Source organism: Heloderma suspectum, chromosome 13 (assembly GCF_057233095.1).
Source record: "Heloderma suspectum isolate Gila_16-S chromosome 13, 16-S_ref, whole genome shotgun sequence".
Taxonomy (NCBI): Eukaryota; Metazoa; Chordata; class Lepidosauria; order Squamata; family Helodermatidae; genus Heloderma; species Heloderma suspectum.
In genome coordinates this window covers 23019829-23047117 of record NC_139470.1, presented here as the reverse complement: position 1 = coordinate 23047117, position 27289 = coordinate 23019829, and the positions used below count along the sequence as shown (strand labels likewise).

Sequence of the window (27289 nt, the reverse complement as noted above, 5' to 3'; positions counted from 1 at the left end):
ACATTCTCCACAGCAGGCACAATTTTGTACACCTCTATCATGTCTCCCCTTGCCCTCCTTTTTTCCAGGCTAAACAATCGCAGCTGTTGTAACCTTCCCTCATAGGGGAGATGCTCCAGCCCCTCGATCATTTTAGGTGCCCTTTTCTGCACTTTTCCCAGCTCCTTCTCCTAGCTCCTCTCTTCCTCCCCTCTCTATTTTTTTATCCATACGTATATATAAATAAAATAAATTATGGCCTTTACATGGCAATTTTCTGCCACTCGGCGGCTCTCAAGTGGGGCTTACAGTCAACAGGATGACTCTTGACAGCTATAAACACATGAAGCTGTCATAGGTCCATCAGGCAAAAGATCATCTATTTCAGGGGTGAGCAACCTGGGAGCTGCGTGCAGCCCTCGGAGGCTGCCTGCACAGCCCGCCATAAGTGTCCTGGCTCTCCCAGTTTCCTCCCACCCAGTGTTGCAGCCACCACACAGGGCAGGGGAGGAGAGTCATCCCCATGTACCATTTCTCAAAGGCCCCTCCTGTGTCCTGTTTCACAACAGGATCATGAGGAAGGGAGGGAGAGGCTTACTTCGCTCCCCGCTGTGGGGGGAGGCTTTATACTTTCCCACTCCCATGATCCTTATCAAGATTGCAAGCGTGGCTGCAGAGTGGAAATGGGTGTATGTGCATAGTCAAAGCACCCCCTGAAACCCAGAAAGGATGCCCACCCCCCGTCTGCTCTGACCAGCATCAGCACTCCAAGACATCAGGTAGGACTCTTGCCCATCACTTGAAACCTGATCCCTCCCTCCCTCCCTCCCTCCCTCCCTCCCTCCCTCCCTCTCTTTCTTTCTTTCTAACTGGAGAGGCCAGGAATTGAACCTGGGACCATCTGTGCTATGGCCCCTCCCAAGCCTGTGCCATGGCCCTTCCCAGTCAGTTGCACCTGGAAAACCTGTCCATCCACTTCAGCAAAGGCCTTCACGGCGTGCTCGGGGAACATGTAGGTGATGAAGGCAAAGCCTTTGGGTTTCTTGGTCAGACCATCTATGGGGAAGTGGATCTCAGAGAGAGGGCCTGCAGACACAGAGAGAGAGAGAGACGTTTCCCTAAGAAAACTCCAGTAGTACTAGACCTCAGGGACAAATGCTTCTTTGCATTTAAAACGGGGAGGGAAAGCCCCCCTCCTCCCATTCTCCAATGTCCCTCCCAATGCAAACAGCAACGTTCATGGAGCGGTTTTTTTGTTAGGAATGCAGCAAGGGAAGGAGGGGTTAGATACCCCACCCCATCCCTCCGGTCCCGAAAATTATGCACCTCTCGCCTGCCAGCTTTTAATTTAAGAACCAAGGCACATTTAAATGCAGAGATGCATTTAGATTGAAAGAAGAAAAAAAAACAGCACCAGGGCACAGGGCTGAAAAAGTAAAGCCCAGAAAGTTAAAAGCAGATTTGCAGAATCTGAGCCAAGAGTCTATCTAGTTCAGCGTTCTGTTTCCCAGCAGTGGTGCAGCGGAATCGTGGCCTGCAGGGACGCAATGCCGGCACTCTTGGATTGGCAGGGATGCTGATGTCCCCAACCTTTCTGAAGCCAGTCATGGGCACTCTCACAAAATGGCCACCACAGAAAGCACCTCGCCCGTGCAGAAGATGGCTGTCACGGTGGGCATGGCTGGTCATGAGACACTCCTTGCCCAGAAGGCAAACTGGTAAGACAGAAAGAAAAGTAACTTACCTACGTAAAAGGCAGAGGTGGTTCCTGAGCTCCGAAACACGGAACCACTCATTTGAACGCAAGTAAACATGGTGCTGGAGGACAGCCCTGTTGCTTTGCTGCACACCAGCCTCTCCAGTTTGTTTGGGATTTTTTTTTTAAAGGAATCTTAATAAAATAAAAAATCAGAAGGGGCAGGGAGCCTGGTGGGGGCCTAAGAGAGGTTTCCATGCTGGAAACTGAGGGCTAACCCTCTTCTCTGCTCCTGGGATCTGCACAGATTCTCTAAGGGCGCAATCCTATGCATGTCTAGAGAGAAAAAAGTATAGGGCTTTTTTCTGTCTAAACATGCATAGGATTGCACCCTAAGAGTATTAGCAGAACTTTGGAGAAGGGGTAAGGATGGCTGGGAGGAAGAGCTCAGAGGGCTGCCTACCATATTTGGAAAACATTGCTTCCAGGTCTTCCTCAGTGCTGGTGTAGGGAAGGTTCCTAACAAACAGCCTCCCCGACTCAGAGAGATCTTCCTCCTCCTCGTCCTCTTTCTTTGTCCTCTGCCATGCTTGGGCCAGGCCCTTCGAGGAGAGTTTTTTCTTCGTAGTGCTCTCCTCAGGGAAAACCTCAATGTACCGCCCACCTGTCAGGAAAACGGCGGGGGGGGGGGAGTGGGGAGGAGAGAACATAGCAGAAATGATACAAACACCACCACCACCTCCTCTTGTTTTATGGTTAACTGCTGAGTTCTTTTTAGATCTATGCTCTGCGTGTGTGTTGTCTTAAAAAGAACAATCTGTGGACAATCAAATCCTTCGAAAGGTGGAGATACCGACGCAGGCTGGAAATTCCGTGGACCGATCGAGTAACACGTGAGAATGTACTGCGCAGAGTAAGCAGACAAACAGAACTGGTGAAGACCATCAAGAGAAGGAAGTTACAAAATACCTTGGCCATATTATCCGAGGCGAAAAATACGCCATGCACCAACTTGTCATACGAGGGAAAATGGAAGGAAAAAGATCGACAGGAAGAAGACAAACATCATGCTTAAAGAATCTGAGGGAATGGTTCAGCTGTACTTCTTTGCAACTGTTCAGAGCAGCAGCATCAAAAGCAAAAATAGCTGTAATGATAGCTAACCTCCAACAGGAGATGGCACCGTAAGAAGAAGAAGCAGGGTACCGCAGACTCAGTCCTGGGCCCAGTGCTCTTCAACATTTTTATTAATGACTTGGAGGAGGAGGTGCAGGGAATGCTGATCAAATTTGCAGATGACACAAAATTGGGCGGGATAGCTAATACTTTGGAAGACAGAAACAAAATTCAAAGTGATCTGGATAGACTGGAGCGCTGGGCAGAAAACAATAGAATGACATTTAATAGGGATAAATGCCAAGTTCTGCACCTAGGAAAAAGAAACCAAATGCACAGTTACAAGATGGGGGATACGTGGCTCAACAACACTACAAGCGAGAAGGATCTTGGAATTGTTGTCGATCACAAGCTGAATATGAGCCAACAATGTGATGTGGCTGCAAAAAAGGCCCATGCTCTTTTGGGCTGCATTAATAGAAGCTATAGCTTCCAAATCCTGGGAAGTACTAGTTCCCTCTAATCAGCACTGGTTAGGCCTCATCTGGAGTACTGTGTCCAGTTCTGGGCACCACACTTTAAGAAGGATGCAGACAAGCTGGAGAGGGTTCAGCGGAGGGCAACAGAGATGATCAGGGGACTGGAAACAAAGTCCTATGAGGAGAGATTGAAAGAACTGGGCATGTTTTTAGCCTTGAGAAGACTGAGGGGAGATAGGACTGCGCTCTTCAAGTACTTGAAAGGCTGTCACAGAGAGGAAGGCCAGGATCTTTTCTCGATCATCCCAGACTGCAGGACACGGAATAATGGGCTCAAGTGACAGGAAGCCAGATTCTGGCTGAACATCAGGAAAAGCTTCCTGACTGTTACAGCAATACGACAATGGAATCCATGACCTAGGGAGGTGGTGGGCTCTCCCACACTGGAGGCATTCAAGACGAGGCTGGACAGCCATCTGTCAGGGATGCTCTGACTTGGATTCCTGCATTGAGCAGGGGGTTGGGCTTGATGGCCTTGTAGGCCCCTTCCAACCCTCCTATTCTATGATTGCAAGCGTGTTGTCTGTGGGTTTTTATGTCAATGGTTTTTAAACACTGTATACTGCAGTTTAATGATTTTTAATCTTTGTAAACCACCCAGAGAGCTTTGGCTGAGGCAGTATATAAATGATATTATTATTATTGTTGTTGTTATTATTATTAATGCAGGAGTGGACAACTTGTGGCCCTCCAGATGTTTCGGCCTACAACTCCCATCAGCCAGCATAGCCAATGACAAGGGATCATGGGAGTTGTCGGCTGAAGCATCTGGAGGGAAAGCAGCTGCTCACCTCCACTCTAGAGCTTTTGAGAGCTCCACCACCACCAGCCCAGCGTTGGCCACTGGGCTTCACGGCCTAGCAGAGATCTGACGCTCCGTCTCCTTGACTCTCATCCCACACTATACACTGCACCGGCCTGGTGCCCTCGACGTGTTTTGGCCAGTATGGCCAGTGTAGGAAGAAGAGGGGAGAGGAGGGAACTTGCACCTCGGCGAGGTAAATCAGAAAGGAGGTGATGACTCCAGTGCCAAGTCGTGGTGGGAGCCTTGAACGGAGCTCTAGGCATTTCTCAGTAAAAACTCCTTCGTGAGGTTGACAGAAAAACAAAAAAAAACTGAGATGTAAGAAACTCGGTTGCCCTCTAGGTATGCGGGAAAGCATACAAAACCAAACAGAGCAACGTTTCCTTGTTCTCTGCACTGGTAAAGAATCACTTTTGGAAGATATACCAGCTCCCCGACGTGTGCATATCCCATTTTTAACTCGTACACCTGGACAATCAGAGCGTCTTCAGCATATCCCATAAAACAACCATGTCTGACGCGGCTCAGAAACTAATCAGCTCCAAAGACCCCCTCCCCGTTCAAAACAGCAGGATACATACCCATGTATTCACGATTCCGTTTCAATGCTTTCTGTACCTCTTCCTCACTGTTAAAATCAACAAATACGTAACCTAGGAGGGGGGGAAAACACACACACACACACACACACACACACACACACACGGAAGACCATTATTAAGCACCATGCAGAACTCATAATGGCAGATCAAACATGTGACTAAGAACGAGCTAAGAATGTGGAAGGGTTCTCTCCAGAGCCCTTGAACTCGCACACCAGGTATTCCAAGATTTACAGCACAATCCTGCACATATCTTCCCAGAAGTAAGACCCACTGGGCTCAGTGGGCTTACTCCCAGGGAAGTGCTTACAGCAGGGGTGGGCATCTTTGGGAGACCTGGGGGCCATTTTTGCCCCATGGACTGCACAACTACATAAATACCCCATGTTGCCAAAAAAAGACTACACACACACACACAGAGCGGGGTGGCATTTTCAAACTCATTTTGGCCCTTTTGGCGTTCCATAGTAGCCACACAGCACTAAAGGGGTAAAAAAGGCTTCAAAATTGCCGCTCAGGAAGTCATTTTGTTTTGTTTTACAATTTGGGGGGCCAGAGCAGAGGTTGCAACCCCTGGCATATAGCATATGGTCTCTGGTCCTCCACATGACTGTACTTGATTTCCTGAAGCAATTGACTCTGAAGGCCACCCTTACTTATTAATTAATTAATTAATTAATTTCTTAATTGCCCATCTGGCCAGTCAGCCAGCCCCTCTGGGCAATGTACAATAATACAACAGTTTAAAACAATAAAATTCCACATTAAAACATCGTATTTCTAAAAATACCCTAACCCATTCCAAATGCCTGCCTGAACAACCAAGTCTTCAATGCGGGGCAGAAGCTCATTAAAGAGGGGCATGGTGGAGTTCCCTGGGGAAGGAGTCCCACAGAGTGGGGGCCACCACAGAGAAGGCCCTCTCCCTCGTCCTCACCAGCCTAGCTGTCCTGGCTGATGGGACAGAGAGAAGGCCATCCGAGGCTGATCTTGTTGAGCAGCCTGTCTGGTGTTCCTGGAGGCGCTCCTTGAGATAGGCTGGGCCGGAACCGTATAAGGTTTTAAAGGTCAAAGCCAACACTGTGAATTGGGCTCAGAAAACAACTGGTAGCCAGTGCAATTCCTTCGGCACTGGAGTAATGTGATCACGCCGGCGGCTGCCTTTAATCAGGTGAGCCGCCACATTCTGCACCAGCTGCAGCTTCCGAACCATCTTCAAGGGTAACCCCACGTAGAGCGCATTACAGTAGTCTAGACGAGAGGAGATATCACCCTTATGATATCTATGCTTATTGGGCTCCGGCAGAGACGACCCTATCATTCGGCAGGGTGAAGCGGCTGCCTCAGGCAGCGGTTACAGCAGGGCAGCAGTGAGGTGTCGGAGGACAGAGCTGTGGATGCTGCTCAGCCTGTCCTGCACCACCTAAGAAGGCTTCCTGTCCTCAGGTGAGGTGGAGGAAGTTGCACCATCCGCAGTGTCCAAGTAAGATTGAACTCTCGCTCTGGTCAGCTTCTCTATGTGGGATGGAGGGGCGCTATTGTATCCTTCGCCTCAAGCAGCAAATGTATTTATTTATTTGTTGTATTTTTATCCCGCTCCTCAGCCAAAAAAGGCTCCCGGAGCGGCTTACAATCAATGAGCAAAGAAGACAGTCCCTGCCCGCAGGCTTACAAACTAAGAAAGACATGACACACAAGGAAAAGGCAATGTGGGGATGGGGGGAGAAAAAAGAATTAGGTAGACTGTCAGCAGAGCTGGTGGGATGGCCCTGTTCCCCCCTCTCATCTCCCAAGGGAGGGGCAGTCCAACTGGAGCAGGCCCAGATGTTCCCTTTGCCTGCTCCCTCGCCCCTTCTTCTTCCCCACAGGGCCATGGGGCGGCTCTGGGGTCTTCTCTGTGTAGTAGGGCAATGTGGCAAGGCCTTGGCAGCCTTGGCCTCTGGCCTCACAGCGGAGGATTGGACTGATGGTCTCTGAATCCCACCCAACTCTTTGGTAAGTAATTCAGGAATAGCACAAGCTGCACCACTTCCATTTAACTAGGAACTGGTTTCTGCCATTCTTCCTTCCGCTTCCCGCAAACAACCAGACAAGGTACAAGGCAGGGAGGGACAACAGACCCAGCTACGTACAGCCTGCAAGGACGACCCACAGGGAGGGGCCGCAGCACAGCGGCACGCCCCCTGCTTTGCCTGTTGAAGGTCCCGGGTTCGATCCCCGGCTTCTCCAAGGAGGGTAGGAAGACCACCTGTCTTGAAACCCTGGACAGCGGCTGCCAGTCAGGGCCGACGACCCTGCGCTAGATGGACCAACCGTCTGACTCTGTATATGGCAGCTTCTGATGTTCCTGATCCAATGGCCAAGAGGCGGAAGGCATCCCTGAACAGAGCATGCCCTAAACACAATTCGCCAGCCGTTACCTGTCTTGTTCCCATGGGCATTCCTAGCGATCCTGATCGCCGCCGGCCGAAGCGGCACGAGAAACTCCCTGACGTTTTGCTGCAGACAGCAGAAGTTTGAATCAGTCAACAGAACGCTTGAAGAGCCTTCGCACCCATACTCCCAAGCCACCACTCTCACATCAAAGCTAGCTTTCTCGTATTATAGGTGGGACAGTTCAGATTCCTGGTGCAAGCCAGCTAGGGCCTCCTCGGATGCAGAGAGCATATTCCTCCAGGCGGTTTTTTAGCACCCCAGCTGAACAACTGGCTCTGGAGCGTATGCATTTAATATCCTGCCAAGGAGTATGTTCAAGAGCTTGGGTAGGATAAAAGTTGTACCAAGCATGCATATGCATATGTGTGCACATACAAGCATGTGCATGCATAGAGAAAGAGTGGTGGTGGGGCTTATAGGGGCAAGATCTGGCACTTTTTGATTAGCAGGGACACTGACATCTGGGACACTGACATCATCTTCCACCCCACTCGGAATTCCCTGTCCGCTCTTGTGTATTGTTCTGGTCGTGGGCGTTGACCTCTAAATTAAGAGGTCGACGCCCATAGCCGGGGCAATACACCTCAGAGCTTAGCTGCGATCCTCACAGTGGCTGTCCTATCCCAGATAAACTGCAAAGGAGGCTCACCTCTGTGACGCTGAACGGGGCGCCCCGCAGCTTCACTGTGTACGGCGTGGTGGGCTCGTTTGCACTGGCTGACATCTTTGCCTGTGGCAACACACGCATACGGTCAGTGAAATGCCTTAAGGGGAAAAAAATCCCTGGCACTTCATTTCCTAGCCTTTCTAGGCTGAAGAACCTACACCTGCAACATAAGAAACCGCCTTAAACCACCAAATGTAGTGATGGCCACCAATTTGGATGACTTTAAAAGGGGGTTAGATAAATTCCTGGGGGAGGAGGCTGGTCTAGATGTTCTAGAATAGGGCTGAGGAGAAGGCAGATCTCGATCGACTGGTAGATGCAGGGTATGGCTATCAATGCCTACTAGTCCTGCTGGCTGTATGCTACCTCCAGTATGCCTCTGCACACCAGTTGCTGGGGAACATGGGCAGGAGGGTGCTGTTGCACTCCTGTCCTGCTTGTGGGTTTCCCGTGGGCAGCTGGTTGGCCATGGTGTGAACAGGAGGCTGGACTAGATGGACCTTGGTCTGATCCAGCACGGCTCTTCTTATGTTCTTAAGGCAGACAACCCAGCACACTGTAAATACAAGCACAGTCAAGATGCGCTTCAAAATTTGCTGCTACACCACTGCTTAAGAGGGTGAGCAGGTGTTCAAGGCATAAAGATGTTGTGGACAGAAGGAGAAAACAAGACCCTGAAACAAAGAAGCCAGGGAGTCTCTCACAACAGTTGGGGCACAGCATAAGGTGGGTAGGAACTTCACCTCTACGTTGCTCCCCACTCTTAAGATCAGCAGATGCAACCTTGCTCCATGCCCTGTGGCTAAAGTAAAAACAGTTGGGACACAGGAGCGGGCCTTTTTGATACTGGCCCCTTCCTACAGAGATCCACCAGCCCCACCGCTGTCACAGGCTCTTCCCCTCCATAAAGGTAAGCTGCTTCTATTTCAGAGACAGAAGTTTCAGGAGGAAAAAAATAAATAAGGGTGGGAGGATTTAACTGCCCTGTCTATCCTGTGCTTTAATCATACTCATCCCTGCTTTATATGGAAATTGCTGGGGTCCATCAGGCCACAACATTCTCAGAATCGCAGGCATGCCTCCATAAACAGACAAAACGGAAAAGAACTGAATGGGGTTGCAAAGCTAAGGTTTGATTGCAGCTTGGACTACAGTTCCCACCATCCCTGACTGTTGCTCGTGCTGACTGGGGCTGATGGGAGTTGAAGTCCAAAACATCTGGAGGGCACCAGGATGGGGACCACAGGGTTTGATCACAGACTCTAGGATCCTGTCCAGGGTGAGGACGGGACATACCTGGGATGTGGCTTTCACTGTCTTGTTCTCCGTGGCACTTCTCAGGCCCTTGATCTTTTCATCCAGGCCAGACTCCTCTGTGAGAGCAGAACCAGCAGACTTCTTGTGACTGGATTTCTCTAACTTTACCTCCTCTCCTTCAACAGCCTCATCGCTGCCCGTCTCCTCTGTCTCACTCTCCTCTGCAGATGACAACGAAGACTCCTCACCCTTCACCACTTTCGATCTCAGATAGTCCATGTCCGAGAGGTCTTCCCTAGCTGCTGCGTTTCCTTTGGAACTTTTCTCCTTCCCTGCAGGTTGGGAAAAAGAACATCGTGTCACTGCTGCCAAGAGGACACCCTTTTGGGGGGCTGGATTTGCACACATACTAATACGACTTCAGCTTGAAACAGCGAGGGGGAAGGGATATGCCCAAGGACAAAGAATACAACAGTGGCGGAACTGCAAGGAAGACACATACAAAATAAGAGATGCACTTGCCTCCTCCCCTGAACATATTATGATAGCCTGCTACTAAAAGGAGAAAGCAAGCTGCATTGCCAGGAAGGAGAAAGTCAAGAACACAGAAACCAGATTGCTTAAGCTTCAATGTGATGCTCAGAAAGTCAAAGCATCATAGAATAGTAGGGTTGGAAGGGGCCTACAAGGCCACTGAGTCCAACCCCCTGCTCAATGCAGGAATCCAAGCCAGAGTATCCCTGACAGATGGCTGTCCAGCCTCGCCTTGAAGGCCTCCAGTGTGGGAGAGCCCATCACCTCCCTAGGGAATGGGTCCCATTGTCGTATTGCTCTAACAGTCAGAAAGCTTTTCCTGATGTTCAGCCGGAATCTGGCTTCCTGTCACTGGAGCCCATGATTCCGTGTCCTGCATTCTGGGATGACTGAGAAGAGATCCTGGCCTTCCTCTCTCTGACAGCCTTTCAAGTACTTGAAGAGTGCTATCATATCTCCCCTCAGTCTTCTCTTTGCAAGACTAAACATGCCCAGTTCTTTCAGTCTCTCTTCATAGTACTTTGTTTCCAGTCCCCCGATCATCTTTGTTGCCCTCCTCTGAACCCTCTCCAGTTTGTCTGCATCCCTCTTAAAGTGTGGTGCCCAGAACTGGACACAATACTCCAGATGAGGCCTAACCAGTGCTGAGTAGAGGGGAACTAGTACTTCCCGGGATTTGGAAGCTATGCTTCTATTAATGCAGCCCAAAACAGCATTTGCCATTTTTGCAGGCACATCACATTGTTGGCTCATATTCAGCTTGTGATCGACAACAATTCCAAGATCCTTCTCGCCTGTAGTGTTGTTGAGCCATGTATCCCCCATCTTGTAACTGTGCATTTGGTTTCTTTTTCCTAGGTGCAGAACTTGGCATTTATCCCTATTAAGCATATCCTCCCTCTGCATCTAAAATAAAAATGCAGATTCTACACTAACATAACCTGAGTTCTGTGTAAATTATACAGATCAAGGATGCAATCCTATGCATATTTAGGCAGAAAAAAGTCCCACAACTCCCAGTGTGGCTGGCTCAGGAATGCTGACGGTTGTAGGACTTTTTTCTGTCTAAACATGCATAGGATTGCATCCCAAATGCATCTTATTTTGCTGCTAGTCCTTGAAAGGGGCCAGCTCCCATGCAGAGCACTCAAGAACCTTATTTCCCCTGGACCACTGAGTGCTCCTGGAGCACCTGACTTAGCCTGCAATGCAATACAGCAAGAATGGGGAAACCTGTGTCCATCCAGATGTTAGACTCCAACTCCCATGAGCCCCAGCCATCATGGCCAAAGGCCAAGGCTTACGGGAGTTGTGATCCAACATTTGGAGGGTGACAGGGCCCCCACTCCTGCTATGCAGGTTTACCTCGGGATAAGCCCCACTGAGTTCAGTGGTACTTACTTTTGAGTAAACATGGACAGGATCCCGCTAAGTCCCACTCCTTCCCTTATCTTAATCTTACAAGGCACTATCTCTACGCTTTCAAGTCTATCTTTGCAGGCTATACCAGCTGTAAATTTGCTTTTTAAGATGAAACTTTAAAACAATGGGGCACCCAGGATAATGAGATCTCCACCCAATCTCAAAATCCATAGCAGAACTGGATGCGTAGAGTGATCACAGAATACCCACATCTCCAGTGAACAAGTACTCTATTTATTTAACAATATTTATGATTTGTTTACGTTAAAATAAATTCCTAAGTAATGTACAAAGATACAGTATAAGATCAAAATTAAATACTGTAGCAGGAATGACCGCTAGCGCAACCAGAAGCCACCACGACTGGAAACTGGCTGAAACTACCACTTCCAGAATGGGACAAGACAGTGGAACTTGCAGAAGAGAGCTCTGCTAACCTGTCCCTAGGGATGTCTGGATATTGATCAGTCTGTGTTTCATGGATTGTCAGGTGTCCTTCATTCCATCACCTGCTCATTGATGGAATCAGATTTTTTGTACGAGAATTTCGTTCGTTTCTCAATGAGCAAGTGTGCAAATCCCCTGAACATTTTTTTTAAAAAAGACAGTCCACAAGTCAGCAGAAACAACGTGACTCAGGAAAAGCCGCTCTGCAGCAGAACCCACAGGTCAGATTCATAGAGATCCAAACTCATTTGAATCAGTTGTGGATTTCTCAGACATCCCTACCTGTCCCTTTCTGGAAGTGGAAGTTTCAACTAATGTTCTGGGTTGTGCTAGCCAGCGCTCGTTTCCCATTGCACTACCTGTCATTCCCTGGCAGACTGCCATCACTGGATACTGCCCTGTGCATTATTAGTGGATACAGAAGATAACATTACCTTTCTGGGAATGGTTCTTAGAAAAAGTATGTTTTCAGTAGGTGCTGAAAACCCAGAAGAGTCGGTGCCTGTCTAAATTGTGATGGTAGGGAGTTCTAGAGGGTGGGTGCCACAATACTAAAGGCCCTGTTCTGAGCCATTATCGACCAAACCTCTGAAATCTTGGGTACCACTCAGAGGGTCTCTCCTGATGAGCACAGCAACGGAGCAGGCTGGTAGGGGGTCAGAGGACCTCTTATGTATCCTGGTCCTAAGTTGTTCAGGCTTGTAAACAAGTACACCTGGCCTGGCAGCAGATGGGCAACGAGTGCAGTTCCTTCAGCACAGGCGTAATATTCCACTAGCCCTTTCCTAATCCACCTAGCCTCACTTTGCCTGGACCTCTGGTACCTCGACCTCATCAACCATTTGTCATCTGGGCGAGAGGAGAGTCCCTGCTCTTCTCTGTCTGAGCCTGGGGAAGGGCAGGAACTCTGCCTGGTACCCACTGACACTCAGAAAGCCAGCAAAACTTCCCCCGGCTTCCTGATCACATCCAAGGGTCAGCACAATGGGGACAAACCCCCATCCCAGCTCCAAGCTAGCGAGGATAGCAGTCACGCCCCGTAGGTTTGACATGATGTCAGGCATAACGAGGTCCTTGGGCGGGGGAGGTCTGTGGCAAGGGCAAGTTTGGGCTGGCTACCAAGGGCAACCACAATCTATAGACCCCTGATAGCACCCTCCGCTACCTATCTTCCCCAAGACAACATGTAAGATCTCTGGGGAGAGACCACAAATGGAAGTATGGAGGCTTATTCTGTGAGGTGCTGATCTCCCTTTTCAACCTCCCCCCCCCCCCGCCCCCCAAATGCCACTGATAAGATGTCACATCAGCAAGACACATCAATTACTTTGGGCGAGTCCAACATCGGGACCCTCAGCTTCCTCCTCACTGAGGCTGCCCGACTCATCAGAATCGAAGTTCAGATAATCATCCGCCGGCTTGACTTTGCTCTTCTTGGGCTCCTCCGATTTCGTGTCGTTGGACCAGGTGGCAGCCTGAGACCGTTTCTTGTGCACTACCAGGAAGTCTTGAAACCCCTCTTCTCCTTCCAGCTGACAGAGGAGGAAAGGGTGGGTGGGGGGGGGGGATGAGAAAGATCACCAAGGTAAGAATGGATCACAAAGTTCTTCTGAAGGACCACAGCTCCATTGCAGGGCACCTGTTTTACATGGTCTTGGGTTCAACCCCTGGCACCTCCAAGTTGTATGTGTATTTTTAAGGATCTCTCAGGTGGCAGGGCTGAGAAAGACCCCTGCCTGGACCTGAAGTGGAGAAAGCCAGGCTGGAAAAAACCAGGCTGGCTGAGCCAATGAACTGACACACCCTAGGTAGCTTCAAGGTAGATGGCAAGGAGAATACAAGAGCACAGCAAGCTGCCTTATTCTGAGTCCATCTAGCCCAGTATTGTTGACACTGACTGGCAGGAGCTCTCCAGGGTTTCAGGCAGGGGCTTTTCCTGCCCTATTTTGGAGATGCCGGAATCGAACCTGGGACCTGCTGCATGCAAAGCAGGGGCCCTACCCACTGAGCTACAGCAAGGAACAATGCAGTCTTGGGCAAGCAGAGCTCATACTGAGCGCTTAGCACCGAAAATGGAAATGTGCATGTAACGTCTGTATGATTTCCAGTACGGATTTGGCCCCTGGGCCTGAGGTTTCTGACCCCTGTGCTAGGCCAAAAGGGTGGCTTGCTGATTCTCCCATGTAAAAATGCCCCCCTGGGGGTCAAATTCAGCCCTCCCCGGGACCAGGATGGCCACCCCTTTTCCCCAGACCCATTCCCTTTCCCCAGACCACTGATCATTCGGTGGTCTGTGTGCCCCCCCCCCCCCCCCCCGTTCTTAAAGGTTGGAATGCCTCTCCGAAGGCTTAACTACTGTCTGTAAGAGCTTTAAGCTACAGTATGCTGGTATTTTAGCCCGGGCCACCAGCAGAACGCAGTCCCCAAGAGTCTCCAAAATAAAATTTGACCGTCAAGCTGAAAGAAATTTCCCACCCTTTTGGCCTAGCAGACCCTCCCAAGCTGTCGGAGATGCTGCTTCCCAAACCACAAGCCGCCTGGAACGTGTACCAGAGGCCATCTAACTGAGGAGGAAAGCAGACCCAAGAAAGGCCATACCATTTTCAAACCATCCCGATTCCCAGTCCCGCGGTTGCCGAAGATGCTTATCAGAGTACCGAGTCATCTTCGTGCTGCGCTCGTGCACGTCAGACACCCCCGCCCCCTCAAAAGACCTAGACTTGCCTCTTTCAGCTCCACTGCTTGATTCTTCTTCTTTTTATCCTGTGGGGGGGAAAGAACATGTTTGCTGCAAAATGGCAGGAGAGCTCAGCAGCAATTAACGACGTGTCAGATTGCAAGAGAAGAAGGGACAGCATCAAGAATGTGGAGGTCCTTCCTCAGGGTATTTTTGGCACAGCAGCAAAAATCAAACAGTCTTACCTGCTTTGCTTCTGTATGTCCCACACTCTTTGTAGGCTTTTCGGGGGACTTCAATAGTGGGGACTTTGGGGAGTGTTTGCTCCATGCTCTGGGTTTCAGTGGGTCCCCGAAAGATTTACAGAACTCAACCTGAAAAGTATCAAGAGTTATTAGGATGTAAGTCTGTATTGTATAACTGCACTCTTGGCTCATGGGTTCAATATTGGGGGGAGAGGGATAATCCATTTCTGGAGTTTTTACACAAATGTTTAAGTCATAAAAGTAAAACCTAAAAAAACATATTTAATATGTCCTGTGACTTAATATAGATAATATATTTAAGATTGCACAGTTAACAAAAGCATACTGAAAATGGCCACTAGACGATACAGTTCAACCAAAAAAAGAGTTTCCTACTGTGCGTTTCTACTGTTCAAAAACAATTAGTAACCTACCATGTTTTGCTTAAAAACACTTTCCTTGACAATACCTTTTTCATACAAATTCAGGTTTTTAACTCATTAAGTGCACAATCCTATGGGGATAGGCGGCTGCCTCCGAACTTGGAGGCGACCGCCTATCCAATGCAGGGCAAGCACGGAGGGGATCATCCCCTCTGTATTTCAGCGGCCCTGCATTTGTGGCTAGACAGACGATTTTGGCTGCCTAGCCATGGGAAGGCGGAGCGGGGGTGGCGGCTGCCGAACGATGCATAGCATGTGTCATACCAGCATTCCCACCTTCCCCACCCCGGAACGCCCCGTTTTCGCCACTCCGCGCTCCTCTTCCAAGCGTGGAGCAAGGGGCTGTTCTGAGCTGCCTGCGAGGCAGCGTGGGAAGGTCGGTTCTCCAGGAACCGACCTTGGAGTGCAGGCTCCAAGATCAGTTCTTGGAAACCGACATATCCTATGGCCATCTAGCCGCTGACTAGCAGCCATAGGATTGCTCCCTCCAGCAGGTTTTTATTTCTGCATCTCACCTACATCACCAGGTTTTCTCCACTACAGTCTTATATTTAACAACTCATCTAGTCATCTATAGTGACCAGGAATTTAGTGCAGGTGAGTTCATGGAATTACTCAAATGAGCCGGTTGGCAGAAGAGGGAATGGATAACTCCATCCCTCCTTTTCCAAGCTGCTTGGTTTCCATGCTAGCTGCAGAGGAAGAAAAGCCTCTTCCACCACAACCAGCATGCAAACATAGTGGGTTTGCAGAGGAGGGATGGAGCCAGCCCTCTCTGCAGCATGCAAGAAGCCTGCATTTTCATTCCGATTACAGAGGGCTTCTCCTCCTCTGTAGCTAGCACAGAAATGCAGGTCACCAGCCTATTAGCAAGCTAGTGAAGCAAACGCAGTCTGGTAAATTTTCAATCTGAAGAGCGGTTTGAGGACTTTATTGAGGCTGCCCTGTGAGGGAGCGCCTTGTTATCTTCTGTTTTATAGTGGTGGAGTGGCAAATTCAGAAGTGCAGGGGCTCATCACGACAATTCCCATAGCTACACCCCCATGGAGAGTCCAAGATGCAGGCAAACTGTGTTGATCCAAATGTGTGTGTGTGTGTGTGTGTGTGGGGAGGGAGTGTATGTATTTATGTATATATACACACACGCGCGCGTGCACACACACACACACACACACACACACAGACAAAGAACAACAGTACATAGCATAATACCCAGTTTATTGGGATGGTAACAGAACAATGAGGTGGCAAAGGAAATGCAGTGGTTAGCATGTTGGACTTTGGCTGAGAAGACTTGAGACTGCATGAGAAACGTAAGGAGAGGGACACAACGTGTCCCCAAACAGCGTAAGACAGCCAGCTCAAGATTTTCCAGGAGTTTCTCTTCCCACTACCAGGGGTAAATGCTTTCTCTCAAAGTCAGCTGACCACTTCTAGCAATTCTCATCCCCACCAGGAGCAGGTCTTTTGTAAAAGTCATGGATCTTCATCGCCCCTTCAAGACCCACCCCCACAAAACACTCTGCAGTACAACAGGGGCAATATATTGTTGCTGGGGAAATCCACTTTCCGCCTGCTTCTGTGAGGACTGCAGCGAAGCTCAGAGGGAACAGGGAGTTCCGGTGGGGCTGGCAGACGACGTCATCGCCCCTGCCGATCGGAACATCCCAGCACCTTGACCCTGGGAGGCCTAGCTCCGCTACACCACTGCGGATGCCCATGGCAAAGGTTGGATTTGAACCCAAGCTTCTCAGATTCAAGTAGAACTCTTTAATTGGTCAACAGCCAGTGTGGTGCACTTGATAATAGCCTCACCCTCCGGCCAGGGGTGGCACTCCATCTGCTGCTTTCATCAACGACAATCGAAATACCAGAAGTGCATACAACAAAACGACAGTTATGCTTGCATTAGGTTGGTCAAAACAAATCATTCAGGAGGGAAAAGGAAGAGGACACAGGTCCTGTCCCTCTGCATGACAGTCCCATGGATAACCATAGCAGAAGATAAGAGTGGTTCAGCCCAGACACAATCAGTCCAATAAAAGCATGGGATTATCAGGCTGAGAGAGCTAGCACTGTGCCTATGGACTCCCAGCTTCCTTCTCTCTCAGACCTTGATGCAGTATTTCTGGGGTGTGTTAATCAAACCAGGAAATCGTGGTTTAAGATCTGACTACAAACCAGGATTACAAACCAACAGTTCCATCCTGGTTTGTAAACTGGGATTATAGTCAGAGCATAAACCAGTTTCCTGGTTTGACCTAAAAGGAGAACACTGTGCTTTAACAAACCTGGCATATCACTTGTTCTTGGTCTGATAAATGTGGCTTATCAGACCAAGTTGGTTTATCAGACCAATGTGCTAACCACTGCATTTCCTTTGCCACCTCATTATTCTATTACCATCCCAATAAACTGGGTATTATGCGATGTACTGCAGCTCTTTGGAGAGAGAGAGAGAGAGAGAGAGAGAGAGAGAGAGAGAGAGAGTGTGTGTGTGTACACACACACACACACACACACACACCACGGTTTATCAGACCAAGATTGTTAGCTCTGAACCAGGCCAGTACCTGGATACTTATACACCCACCCCAGATTTCTGGAGATCTTCCCAACAGGCAGGTGGGTTCAGAGTAGCTTTCGACATTCCTTGCTCTTTTCCTGACATTCAGAGTTAGTCAATGCCCAGTTTAAGCAGAACAAGCCCAAACATACCCACCCCAATTATTTGACTCTAAAATGCAGCCTTCGCCAGCCTGGTGAAGGCTGCACCCTGTAAATGTGTTGGACTGCAAGTCCCATTGGCCATGCTAGTTGGGGATGATGGGAGATGCAGTCCAGGGGTGGAGAACCTCTTTCAGCCAGAGGACCAAATTCAATTTCAGAGAAGGATTCCAGTGGTGGGTGGGGGCAAAGGAAAAAGAGGTGGGGCCCGAAATACCAGCATATTGTAGCTTAAACATCTTAGTGGCAGTAACTAAGTCCTAGGAGAGGCAGTTCAACCTTTTAGAATGGGAAAAAAATGGCACAAAAGCCACAAAACCACCAACAATTTTGTCCCATATGTGCCTGCCCAAACCTTAAGATAATCCTCAGTGGTCCTTCTCCATGAGCCCCTGCCAAAGGAAGTGAGGCAGGTGGCTACCAGGAAGAGGGCCTTTTCTGCTGTGGCACCCCAGCTGTGGAATGAGCTCCTTAGAGAGGTTCGCCTGGTACCTATGTTGCCAGTACACCTACACTGTACTCCTTCGAGTGCCAGGTGAAGACCATTTTATTCTCCCAGTATTTTAGTATTTTAGCTTCCTTGTCTTTTAGCTCTGGTGTTTTAAATCTATGTTTTAAATCTCTGCATTGCTGCTAGGTTTTATTATGGCTGTGCTGTTATATTGTGGTTTTAAGCATTCATATTTTATTTATTTACTTACTTACAATATTTATATACCGCTCCGCATCAGAAGATCTCGGAGCAGTGAACAACATGGTAAAATAAAACAGGTTAAAAGAGTTTAAACATTTTTTTAAAAAGACAAACCCCAACGAAGTGGAATTTAACAAACCACTGCTGGTCACGCAAGGAAGGCCTCTTGAAATAACAACATCTTCAGGAGGCACCAGAAGGAACACAATGTTGGCGCCTGCCTGACCTCTAAAGGCAGGGAATTCCACAGGAAGGGGGCCACCACACTGAAGGCTCTTTTCCTGGTGGACTCCAACCGGGCCAAGGGTCCATGTGGAACCACCAGGAACATGCCCTCTGATGACCTCAGTGACCGGGCAGGTTGGTAAGGAAGGAGGCGCTCTCTCAGGTATCCTGGTCCCAAGTTGTTTAGGGCTTTGTACACTAGTACTAATACCTTAAACTTGGCCTGGTAGCGAATAGGCAGCCAGTGCAGTTCCCTCAGCAGAGGAGTTACACGCTGAAAAGGGGCAGCTCCCGAAAACAGCCAAGCTGCTGTGTTCTGCACTAGCTCCAGCTTCCGGGCCAGCCTTAAGGGCAGCCCCACATAGAGTGCATTGCAGTAATCCAGGCTTGAGGTTACTAATGCCTGTACCACCATGGTCAAGCTATCCCCGTCCAGGAGAGGCTGTAGTTGGCAAACTAGCCGAAGCCGGTAAAAGGCACTCCGAGCCACCGCGACCACTTGAGCCTCCAGCGACAATGATGGATCTAGGAGTACCCCCAGACTACGGACCTGATCTTTCAGAGGAAGTGCATCCCCATCCGGACAGGCAATGAGCCTATCTCCCGGACCCGGGAACCACTCACCCACAGGGCTTCCATCTTGCCAGGATTCAGCTTCAGTTTACTGGCCCTCATCCAGCCCATTACTGAGTCTCGGCACTGATTCAGGACTTGCACAGCCTCTCTTGATTCAGATGTCACAGGGAGATAGAGCTGCATGTCATCAGCATACTGGTGGCATTTAGTTCCAAATCCCCCAATGACCGCTCCCAGCAGCTTCATATAGATGTTAAACAACACTGGGGACAAGATGGTGCCCTGCGGCACCCCACAGCTCAATTGCCAAGGGGCCGAGGAATAGCCAGCCAATGTCACTCTCTGAAATCAGCCCCGTAGTTAGGACCAGAACCAGGACTGGAACTGATCCCACAAAATCGGGCAGATGGTGGCATCAGACACCTCAGCTGGTACTGCACTAACAACAGCATCAAGATCGCTGTGGAGACAAGTGGTTTAGTCCTCAAAGTGCAATGCAAAAAGGTCACAGCGGGTCCTCGACAGGTCCAGGACCCCATTTACTGGGGAGGACATTAACAACCGCTGGACCACCTGGATGAGCTCCGCTGGACAGTTACTTGAGGACGAAATGGAGGCAGCAAAATAAACCTTCTTTGCTACCCACACTGCCACACAGTAGGCACGATTATGCATTCTAGAGCGTCCTCGGTCGTCTTCGCTTCGAGTCTTGCACCATTTGCGCTCTAGCCAACGTCCAGCCTGTTTCATTGACCGCAGCTCCCCAGTATACCAGGGAGCAGAATGGGCTCCACGGTGCCGGAGAGGGCACCCAGGTGCAATCAAGTCGATGGCCCTCCACATCTCACTGTTCCACAGTGAAGCTAGGGCCTCAGCTGGATCACCAGCTCTCTCCACTGGAAAATCCCCAAGAGCATTCAGAAATCCATTAGATTCCATCAGTCTCCTGGGGCGGACCATCTGAATAGGTCCCCCACCCCCGCGGGAGGGGAGTAATGCCGTAAGTTAAATCTCACCAGGAAATGGTCTGATCATGACAATGGGGTTACTTGGCACCCCCCAGTCTTTAGACTACCCATCTCACAAGTTGGAGCAAATACCAAATCAAGGGTGTGCCCTGCTTCATGCATTGGGCCGATGACATACCAAGACAGCCCATGGTTGTCATGGAGGCCATGAAGTCCTGAGCTGGAACTCCGGAGACAGCCTCAGCATGGAAGTTGAAGTCACCCAGAACCACCGTCCTGGGTTCCTCCAACACCACACTTGTGACTGCCTCCGCCAGCTCAGACAGAGAGGATGCTGGGCAGCAGGGTGGGCGATACACCAGCAGCATCCCCAATCTGTCTCTATGGCCCAACACCAGGTGCAACCCCTCAAGGCCCACTCCAAGGTGGAGTGGTCTCCTGGTGATACAGATGGAAGTTCTATGAACCATGGCAACTCCCCCCACCCCTGGCCCTCCAACCTATGTTGGCGCTGCACCGAGTCCCCAGGTGGGCAGAGCTGAGTCAGGTTGACTCCACCCAGCTCACCCACCCAAGTCTCAGTAATACATGCCAGGTATTATTTTATTTTATATTGTTTTATGCTGCGCTTTGTGGTGTTAATTTTTGTGTACCGCCCAGAGTTTTGGCTAGTGGGCAGTATGGAAATGAAATAAATAAATAAATAAATAAAATTGAGAGGAAGACAGCAGGGCCAGAGAAAGGGTGTGGGGTCATCTTGGGAAGCCCATAGAGGCAGCCTGGGTCCCCAGGAGGGCTGGATTTGACCCCCGGGCCTGAGGTTCCCCACCTCTGTTGTAGCTCAACACATCTGGAGGGCATCAGATCAGAGAAGGCTGCGTTATAATGGATGTGAAAGGCACCTCACCGTGACCTTGGCTGTGTCTATGAAGCTTCTGTTGAATTGGGTTAGAGCAGCTTTGGCATCATCTTCTGATTTAAAGCCAATGAACCCAAACTTGCGAAACTTGCCATCCCTGGTGAATTTCAGGCTGCAATCGGTCAACGTCCCAAAGGCAGCAAAGAGGTCCCGGAAGCGCTCTTCCTTCATCTGGAGAGGAGGAAATAGATCATGACTGATTCCAACCCACCCCACCCCACCATCAATAGTAATCACCATCATTGGTTCTTAAAATATTTGTCAGCAAACAAAGTATTTATAGTAACTGTAGCTCATCCTCAGAACAGCACTGCAAGACAGGAAGTTACTGCTTCCATTTTACAGACAGGAAACTGAGAGGAGTGCTATCAATTTGCTCAGAATTAAGACCCACTAGGTCTGATGGAGCTTATACGTCACTAGGCATGCACAGAACTGCAGACGCGCTCACAAACCCTTGTTTTCTTGGAAGTAAGCCCCACTTCATTCAATGGGTCCTTACTCTAGACTAGGGTTGGCGGAGAATTTCTCCCCGAAACTTCAGGGGGCTGAGCGCCAACGTGTTCGGCCCCCCAAAAAAGTTTCGGGGAGAAATTCTCCGCACCCCCCCCGCCCCCTGCACCCCCCCCGGGATGGGACTTACCTCTCCCGAATGTCCCTCCCGGCAGCGGGTCCCGGCGGCGGTTCGTCGGGTCTTCGTCAGGGGCGGGGGCAGCAGCCGATCTTTCGACCGGCTGCTGCCACCGCCATTCCAATAAAAGTAAATTAAAAAAAACACCCCCGTGATAGGCTACATGACGATTAACGTAGCCTATCACGGCTAGATTTGCAAAGTCAGCCGTGATAGGCTACGTAAATCGTCACGTAGCCTATCACGGGTGACTTAAAAAAAAAAAAAAGCGCGTACGGCTAATGGCGGCCCCCATAGGGAGCCGCCATTCACGTTCCTTATTTGGTCGCTGTAGTCTACGTAAAGATTACGTAGACTACGGCGAAAATAAGGGCGATGCTATTTGCATTGCCCTTATTTTCGTCGTAGTTTACGTAAAGATTTACGTAGACTACAGCGACCAAATAAGGAATGTGAATGGCGGCTCCCTATGGGGGCTGCCATTAGCCGTACGCGCTTTTTTTTTTTTAAGTCACCCGTGATAGGCTACGTGACGATTTACGTAGCCTATCACGGCTGACTTTGCAAATCTAGCCGTGATAGGCTACGTTAATCGTCACATAGCCTATCACGGGGTCAGTTTTTTTTTAAACTTTTAATTTCGCGGCCGGGCGAGGCAAGGCGCCTCCCCCCCGGCCTGAATTTCGGCCGGGCGAGGCGGGAAGCCTCCCCCCCCGGCCTGAACTTCGGGGGGAGAGCATCGAAGCACCTCCCCCCCACTGCGAAAAGCTGCGAGACCAGGTAAGTGACTTTCATGCACCCCTACTCTAGACTGATGTAACCAGTCTAAAGCTACTCACAGAGTGCCTGGACAACCAGAGACTTAAACTCAGGGTCTTTGTTCTCACGAAGGTGATAAACTTGTGTCTGAGCCAAGCTACATTAGACTGCAAGCAGGGAGACTCCCATCACTGAATGCTCCTCCATACAAGGAAATTCCACACACAGAGAAAACTAGCATGACAGGGATTACTGGTCTATCCTAGCTTTCTCCTTGTTGAGGGAGATCTGGCTTAGTTCTCACTGAGGTAGGGAACCTGTGTCTGTGCTACAAGCTGGGGCCCTGACCTGAGCTGTAAGTAGGGGCCCTCACATGAAAGTTCCCAGATATTAAATGCCCTGCATAAGGAAAACTAGCATATCAGAAACATGTCTAGGCTAAAATCCTTCACCCTGGTGCTTAGTTTTCTGCATGGGTGGATGGACTTTTCAGACAGAGAGGGAGGAGCATTTAATGTTTTATATTATTTTATGCTGCACCTTGTGGTTTTAATTTTTGTGAACTGCCCAGCAAGCTTCAGCTATTGGGCAGTATAGAAATAAATAATAAAATAATAAAATCCTGTAAGACATGCATGCAGTCAAAAGTGGTTCAGTCTAAACACAAGTTTCATTATTTGTTTTCTATGCCACATTTCAGCAGGCCTTAATTTGAAGCAAATCCACCAAGGATCCATGAGAATAGAAGCAATTCTGTGCATGCTTACTGGGGTATAAACTCCACTGAACTCAGCAGGACCAACTCCTAAGTATGTATGTATGAAAATGGGTGGCATGCCTCATGTTTCCAGTCTGTGAGATGGGAGCACTAAAAGATCAATCCTGCAGCACTGTTGAGAATGAATGACACCGTTGCAGCTGACCTTCTTCATGAGAACTGGGCCAGGCTTGCCACGTCTCAGATGGATATTACGTTTTGAGTTTGTAACCCAAAGATAAAATGATATAACAACTGGATGGTTGATATAAATATCAAAAGTAATAGGGGCAACATTTTCTTGATCCACACCCAGTTATCTCCATCTCGCAGAAGGTAAATCTTCACAGCAAATCCATGAGCCCTACTTGCTTCAGCTCCTTGAGCCTATTCTAGGGCTTGCCAACTGTTCCTTATTTCAAAGAACAACTCCTTATTTAGTAAGACTAAAAAATTAACACTAAAACATTTGTTTCAATACCAGTTGCTGGCAAACACAAGTAGGAGGGTACTAATGTGGGCTTCTCAGGGGCATGTGGTTGGCCAATGCAAAAACAGAATACCAGATTAGTTAAGTCTTTGATCTTAACAAATCTTCTTATATTTTATAACCCATAAAAGGCACTGAGGGAGCTATAAGCCACCCTGAGATTGGCAGAGGCAGGGGAGGTCTGGGGGAAGAAAAAACCTGCTGTTATAAACAAGGCTTTTTGACATTTTGTAACATTTACTTTGATCAGTTACTAGTTCTTTCATTTATTTTCTTCAAGTGAGCATACGACTGTGACAAGCCCATTTCAACAATATCACATGCGAGAGCATACATTAGCCTTATAACTTGCCTATTCCATAAACAGATGCAAAAACTCACCTGGAAAGTAAGGCGAGGTTCTTCCCATACATACTGGCTCTCCCCCACCCCACCCCCCACACACACTAATACTTGCAGATACTTTCCCCGATCTGGTGCCCTCCAGATCTACTGGACTACAACTCCCATAACCCCCAGCCAACATATTTGGAGGGGGGAGTCATGTTGATTATACTACTGTTAGACAACTGGAAGTTAGAAATCCTTGCTGATCTACTGCAAATCAGCCAGGGATCTAAGAGCATAAGACAAGCCCTGCTGGATCAGACCCAGGGTCCATCTAATTCAGGGTTCTGTTCACACAGTGGCCAACCAGCTGCCCATGGGAAACCCACAAGCAGGACAGGAGTGCAACAGCACCCTCCCACCCATGTTCCCCACCAACTGGTGGACAGAGGCACACTGCCTCTGCTACTTGAGGTAACCAGCAGGACTAGTAGGCATTGATAGCCGTGTCCTCCATTTACCAGTCGGCCAAGATCCGCCTTCCCCTCAGCCCTATTCTAGAACAGCCAAGGTTCACAAAGGCCGCAATCCTACGCTCGTGTAGACAGGAAAAGTGTCTCAACTTTTAATGAGCTTCCGTCGTGCATTAAAAACGTGGTTGTTCAGGCAGGCATTTGGAGTGAGTTAGGGTATTTTAAAAAATGTTTTTACTGTAGAATTTTATTGTTTTAAACTGTTTTATTGTATGTTGTACATCGCCCAGAGTGGCTGGGTGACCAGCCAGATGGGCGATAAATAAATTTAATAATAACAAATAAAATAAAAACAACTCCGAGCCTACAGTCCTACAACTCCGAGCACGCCCCCGCCAGCCTTGCATAGGCCTGCCCCCTAAGAGAGCCTTCTCCAACCTGGTGCCGTCCTGAGGTTTTGGACCACAACTCCCAGCACTCCGGGGCATTGGCCCTGCTGGCTGGGAATTAGGGGAGCTGTAGTCCCAACGCATCTGGATGGGCCCAGGTCGGGGGGGGGGGGTCTGCCTTGCGGGTCCAGCCACGTCCACAGCGGCCCGGCTTCTCCCTGCACAGCCCCTCTCACCCCGTTCGGCAGGTTCTTCACAATAAGTCGCGACATGTTGCAACGACCGCGGCTCCTGCGCCTTTCCCGCCACCAGCATCCCGCACAGCCGCTCCAAGGGAGAAACGGCCCCTAGCAGCCACGCCGCTCCCTGGGCGCCGCCATCTTGTACTCTCCGCGCGATCACGTGAGACAAGAGCCACCGCCCCACCCTTCCGGTGCGCCTGCGCGTGGGAGGCGACGCGTCTTCGCTGCTTAGGAAGGAAGCGTCGGCGGGGCGAGAGAACCGCCCAAAGGGGACGTGGAGCAAAAAGACTCCCTATCCGCACTTCGGGTTCTCGACGGAACCATTGCGGGGGAATCCATGCCACGAAAGAGAACAGCGCCAGAGAGCAGTCTCTCCCCCGCCTTCCGGGTGGACTACAACACCCATCATCCGTGCTGGCTGGAAATGATGGCGGGGGCTGCAGTCTGACGCGCCTGAAGGGCACCGCACTGGGGAAAGCTGCCTTAGAGCAGAGGCGGGCGGAAAGCAGGTCTCCAGCTGTTCTGGACTTCAGCTCCCAGCATTCCTGACCTGACCTGAGCTGGCAGGGGATTCTGGGAGCTGAGGCGCCAAACATCTGGACACGTGCCTGCGGCCCAGCCCCGCTTCGGAGAACCTGGGGGAAGGAGGGGTGCTGGAGTTCCTTCCCCATCTTGCATTTTTGGAACGAACCAAAAGCAAGGAATAGAGTCACACCCGGTCTGTTATAAGCATAGACAAACGGTTATCAGTTGGTACCCGCCGGTGATCCCCTATGCTTGTTGAGTGGCATCCCTTTCAACATCATGAAAGCTTAACAGATTTAATTCTTTAAAAAAAAAAACTAAAAAAAAACCGCTGCTCCGGCAGAGTAAGCCCCCAAAACGGTGTGTATGTATAAAATCTATTCAGACAGACAGCTGGAGTGATGCTCGGCTTTTGCGCTGTGATGCTCCTTGCCCCGCATAGGGAGGCGTTCTAATGGAAGCCGGCAGTGAGCGGCCGTCCGTATCTCTACTTCTTTTTCCAAGCTCTGTGAAGACGTCCTCGAGGATGCGCCCACGCGGCTTGCCTTATTGAACTTCCTTGTAATGCCGAGAGTGGGCAGCAGGTGGCGAAAGAGAGCAGGCAGAGTCCTGCCTTGGCTGGCTTGCCCCGGTCGGGAATTGCAAATTCGGGGTGCAAAGCACAGATAAGCAATGGGGACCGCTGCAGGAAGGGAGCTCCTTTATTTTATTTTATTATTTGCTTCCACTCTCCACTTGTGTAGCACCTCGTGAGAAAGCGAGCCTTGCTGTGTTGTTTTAATACAGCATGCTCTTTGCATGCAGGAAGTTCACCCCTAGTATCCTCAGTTAAAAGAAGAACCTCAGATATGGGCAGGAGTATAGCGGGGTGGGGGATGCCCCCCAATTTTCCCTGCCCCCTATATTTTTTAACAAAGACTTAAAAAGTTTAACAGTTTTGTCTTTAAAAGGCCTGCGAACCAGATGAACTGCCCCCCCTACTTTTGGGGTGCTCCCCAAAACATTTAGGCTGGCTATAGGGTGGGGAGAAGAGGCAGATGGGTGTGTCTGAAGGTGGCCCGTGGCCCAAATTCTGGTTCCTGCTTCAACACAGAGGTGGAGAAGCACCCTAAATAAGAAACATATTCAGAAGTGTTTGATGGGTGGAGTGGCCCAGATCCCTGTTGGGAAACTGAGGGACGCTTGAAACATAGTATCTTCTGCTGGGCTAGCGTCAAGGGTAGGCCTGGTTGGGCACCTGCCGAGGGCCCACACGCAGTCGGGGGCCCACTGCCAAGAGCTGCCGGGACTTGCCCCTGCCTTCCCCATGGCAACCTGCTTCTTCGCCTGCCTCTCGCTTTGGCCCAGACAAGGGCAATGGTGTGAAGGAGGAGCAGTGGATGCCACGGCCACCTTGCTCCCTGGCTCTCCGCCTCTTGAGCAAGCATTAGTGATGATGAGAAGGAACAACAGCAGCTGGTGACAAAGGTGGAGAGAAGGGAGACTCATTGGGGAAGGGGTTCCATGGAGGGTGCCTTGCCCAAGCACCCTCAAAAACCTAAAGCCAGCACCAATCTTCTGGTAAGTAAGCCCCCTGCCTCCTATAGCTACTTCTACCTTCCTGATACGTCAAAACAACAACCAAACGGTTTTCCAACCCGGGTTGAAATACACTGAGCATGTGCAGTTTTGCATTTTAGACTCACTTCTTTTTGGAAATACTTTTTATTCGATTTTTTATCT

The 27289-nt window shown here is 49.7% G+C and overlaps 1 protein-coding gene across 5 annotated transcripts in view; it reads right to left on the bottom strand.

Moving 5' to 3' along the window:
* The window catches only part of RBM19 (RNA binding motif protein 19), a 154523-nt gene extending 129323 nt beyond the window's left edge, over positions 1–25200 (bottom strand). For 3 of the 5 annotated variants that reach the window (XM_084820182.1, XM_084820184.1, XM_084820186.1), the window contains exons 1-11: positions 25037–25200; positions 20963–21145; positions 14423–14551; positions 14225–14263; positions 12828–13032; positions 9137–9429; positions 7823–7903; positions 7158–7236; positions 4717–4788; positions 2139–2339; positions 935–1065 (exon numbers count right to left, since the gene is read on the bottom strand). In XM_084820182.1, the coding sequence (XP_084676308.1) occupies positions 935–1065; positions 2139–2339; positions 4717–4788; positions 7158–7236; positions 7823–7903; positions 9137–9429; positions 12828–13032; positions 14225–14263; positions 14423–14551; positions 20963–21145; positions 25037–25072 (1449 nt within the window). In that variant the 5' untranslated portion in view covers positions 25073–25200. The remainder of the gene's footprint in view (positions 1–934; positions 1066–2138; positions 2340–4716; positions 4789–7157; positions 7237–7822; positions 7904–9136; positions 9430–12827; positions 13033–14224; positions 14264–14422; positions 14552–20962; positions 21146–25036) is intronic. The other 2 variants (XM_084820183.1, XM_084820185.1) reach the window with 1 other exon arrangement.
* Positions 25201–27289: the final 2089 nt, after the last annotated feature.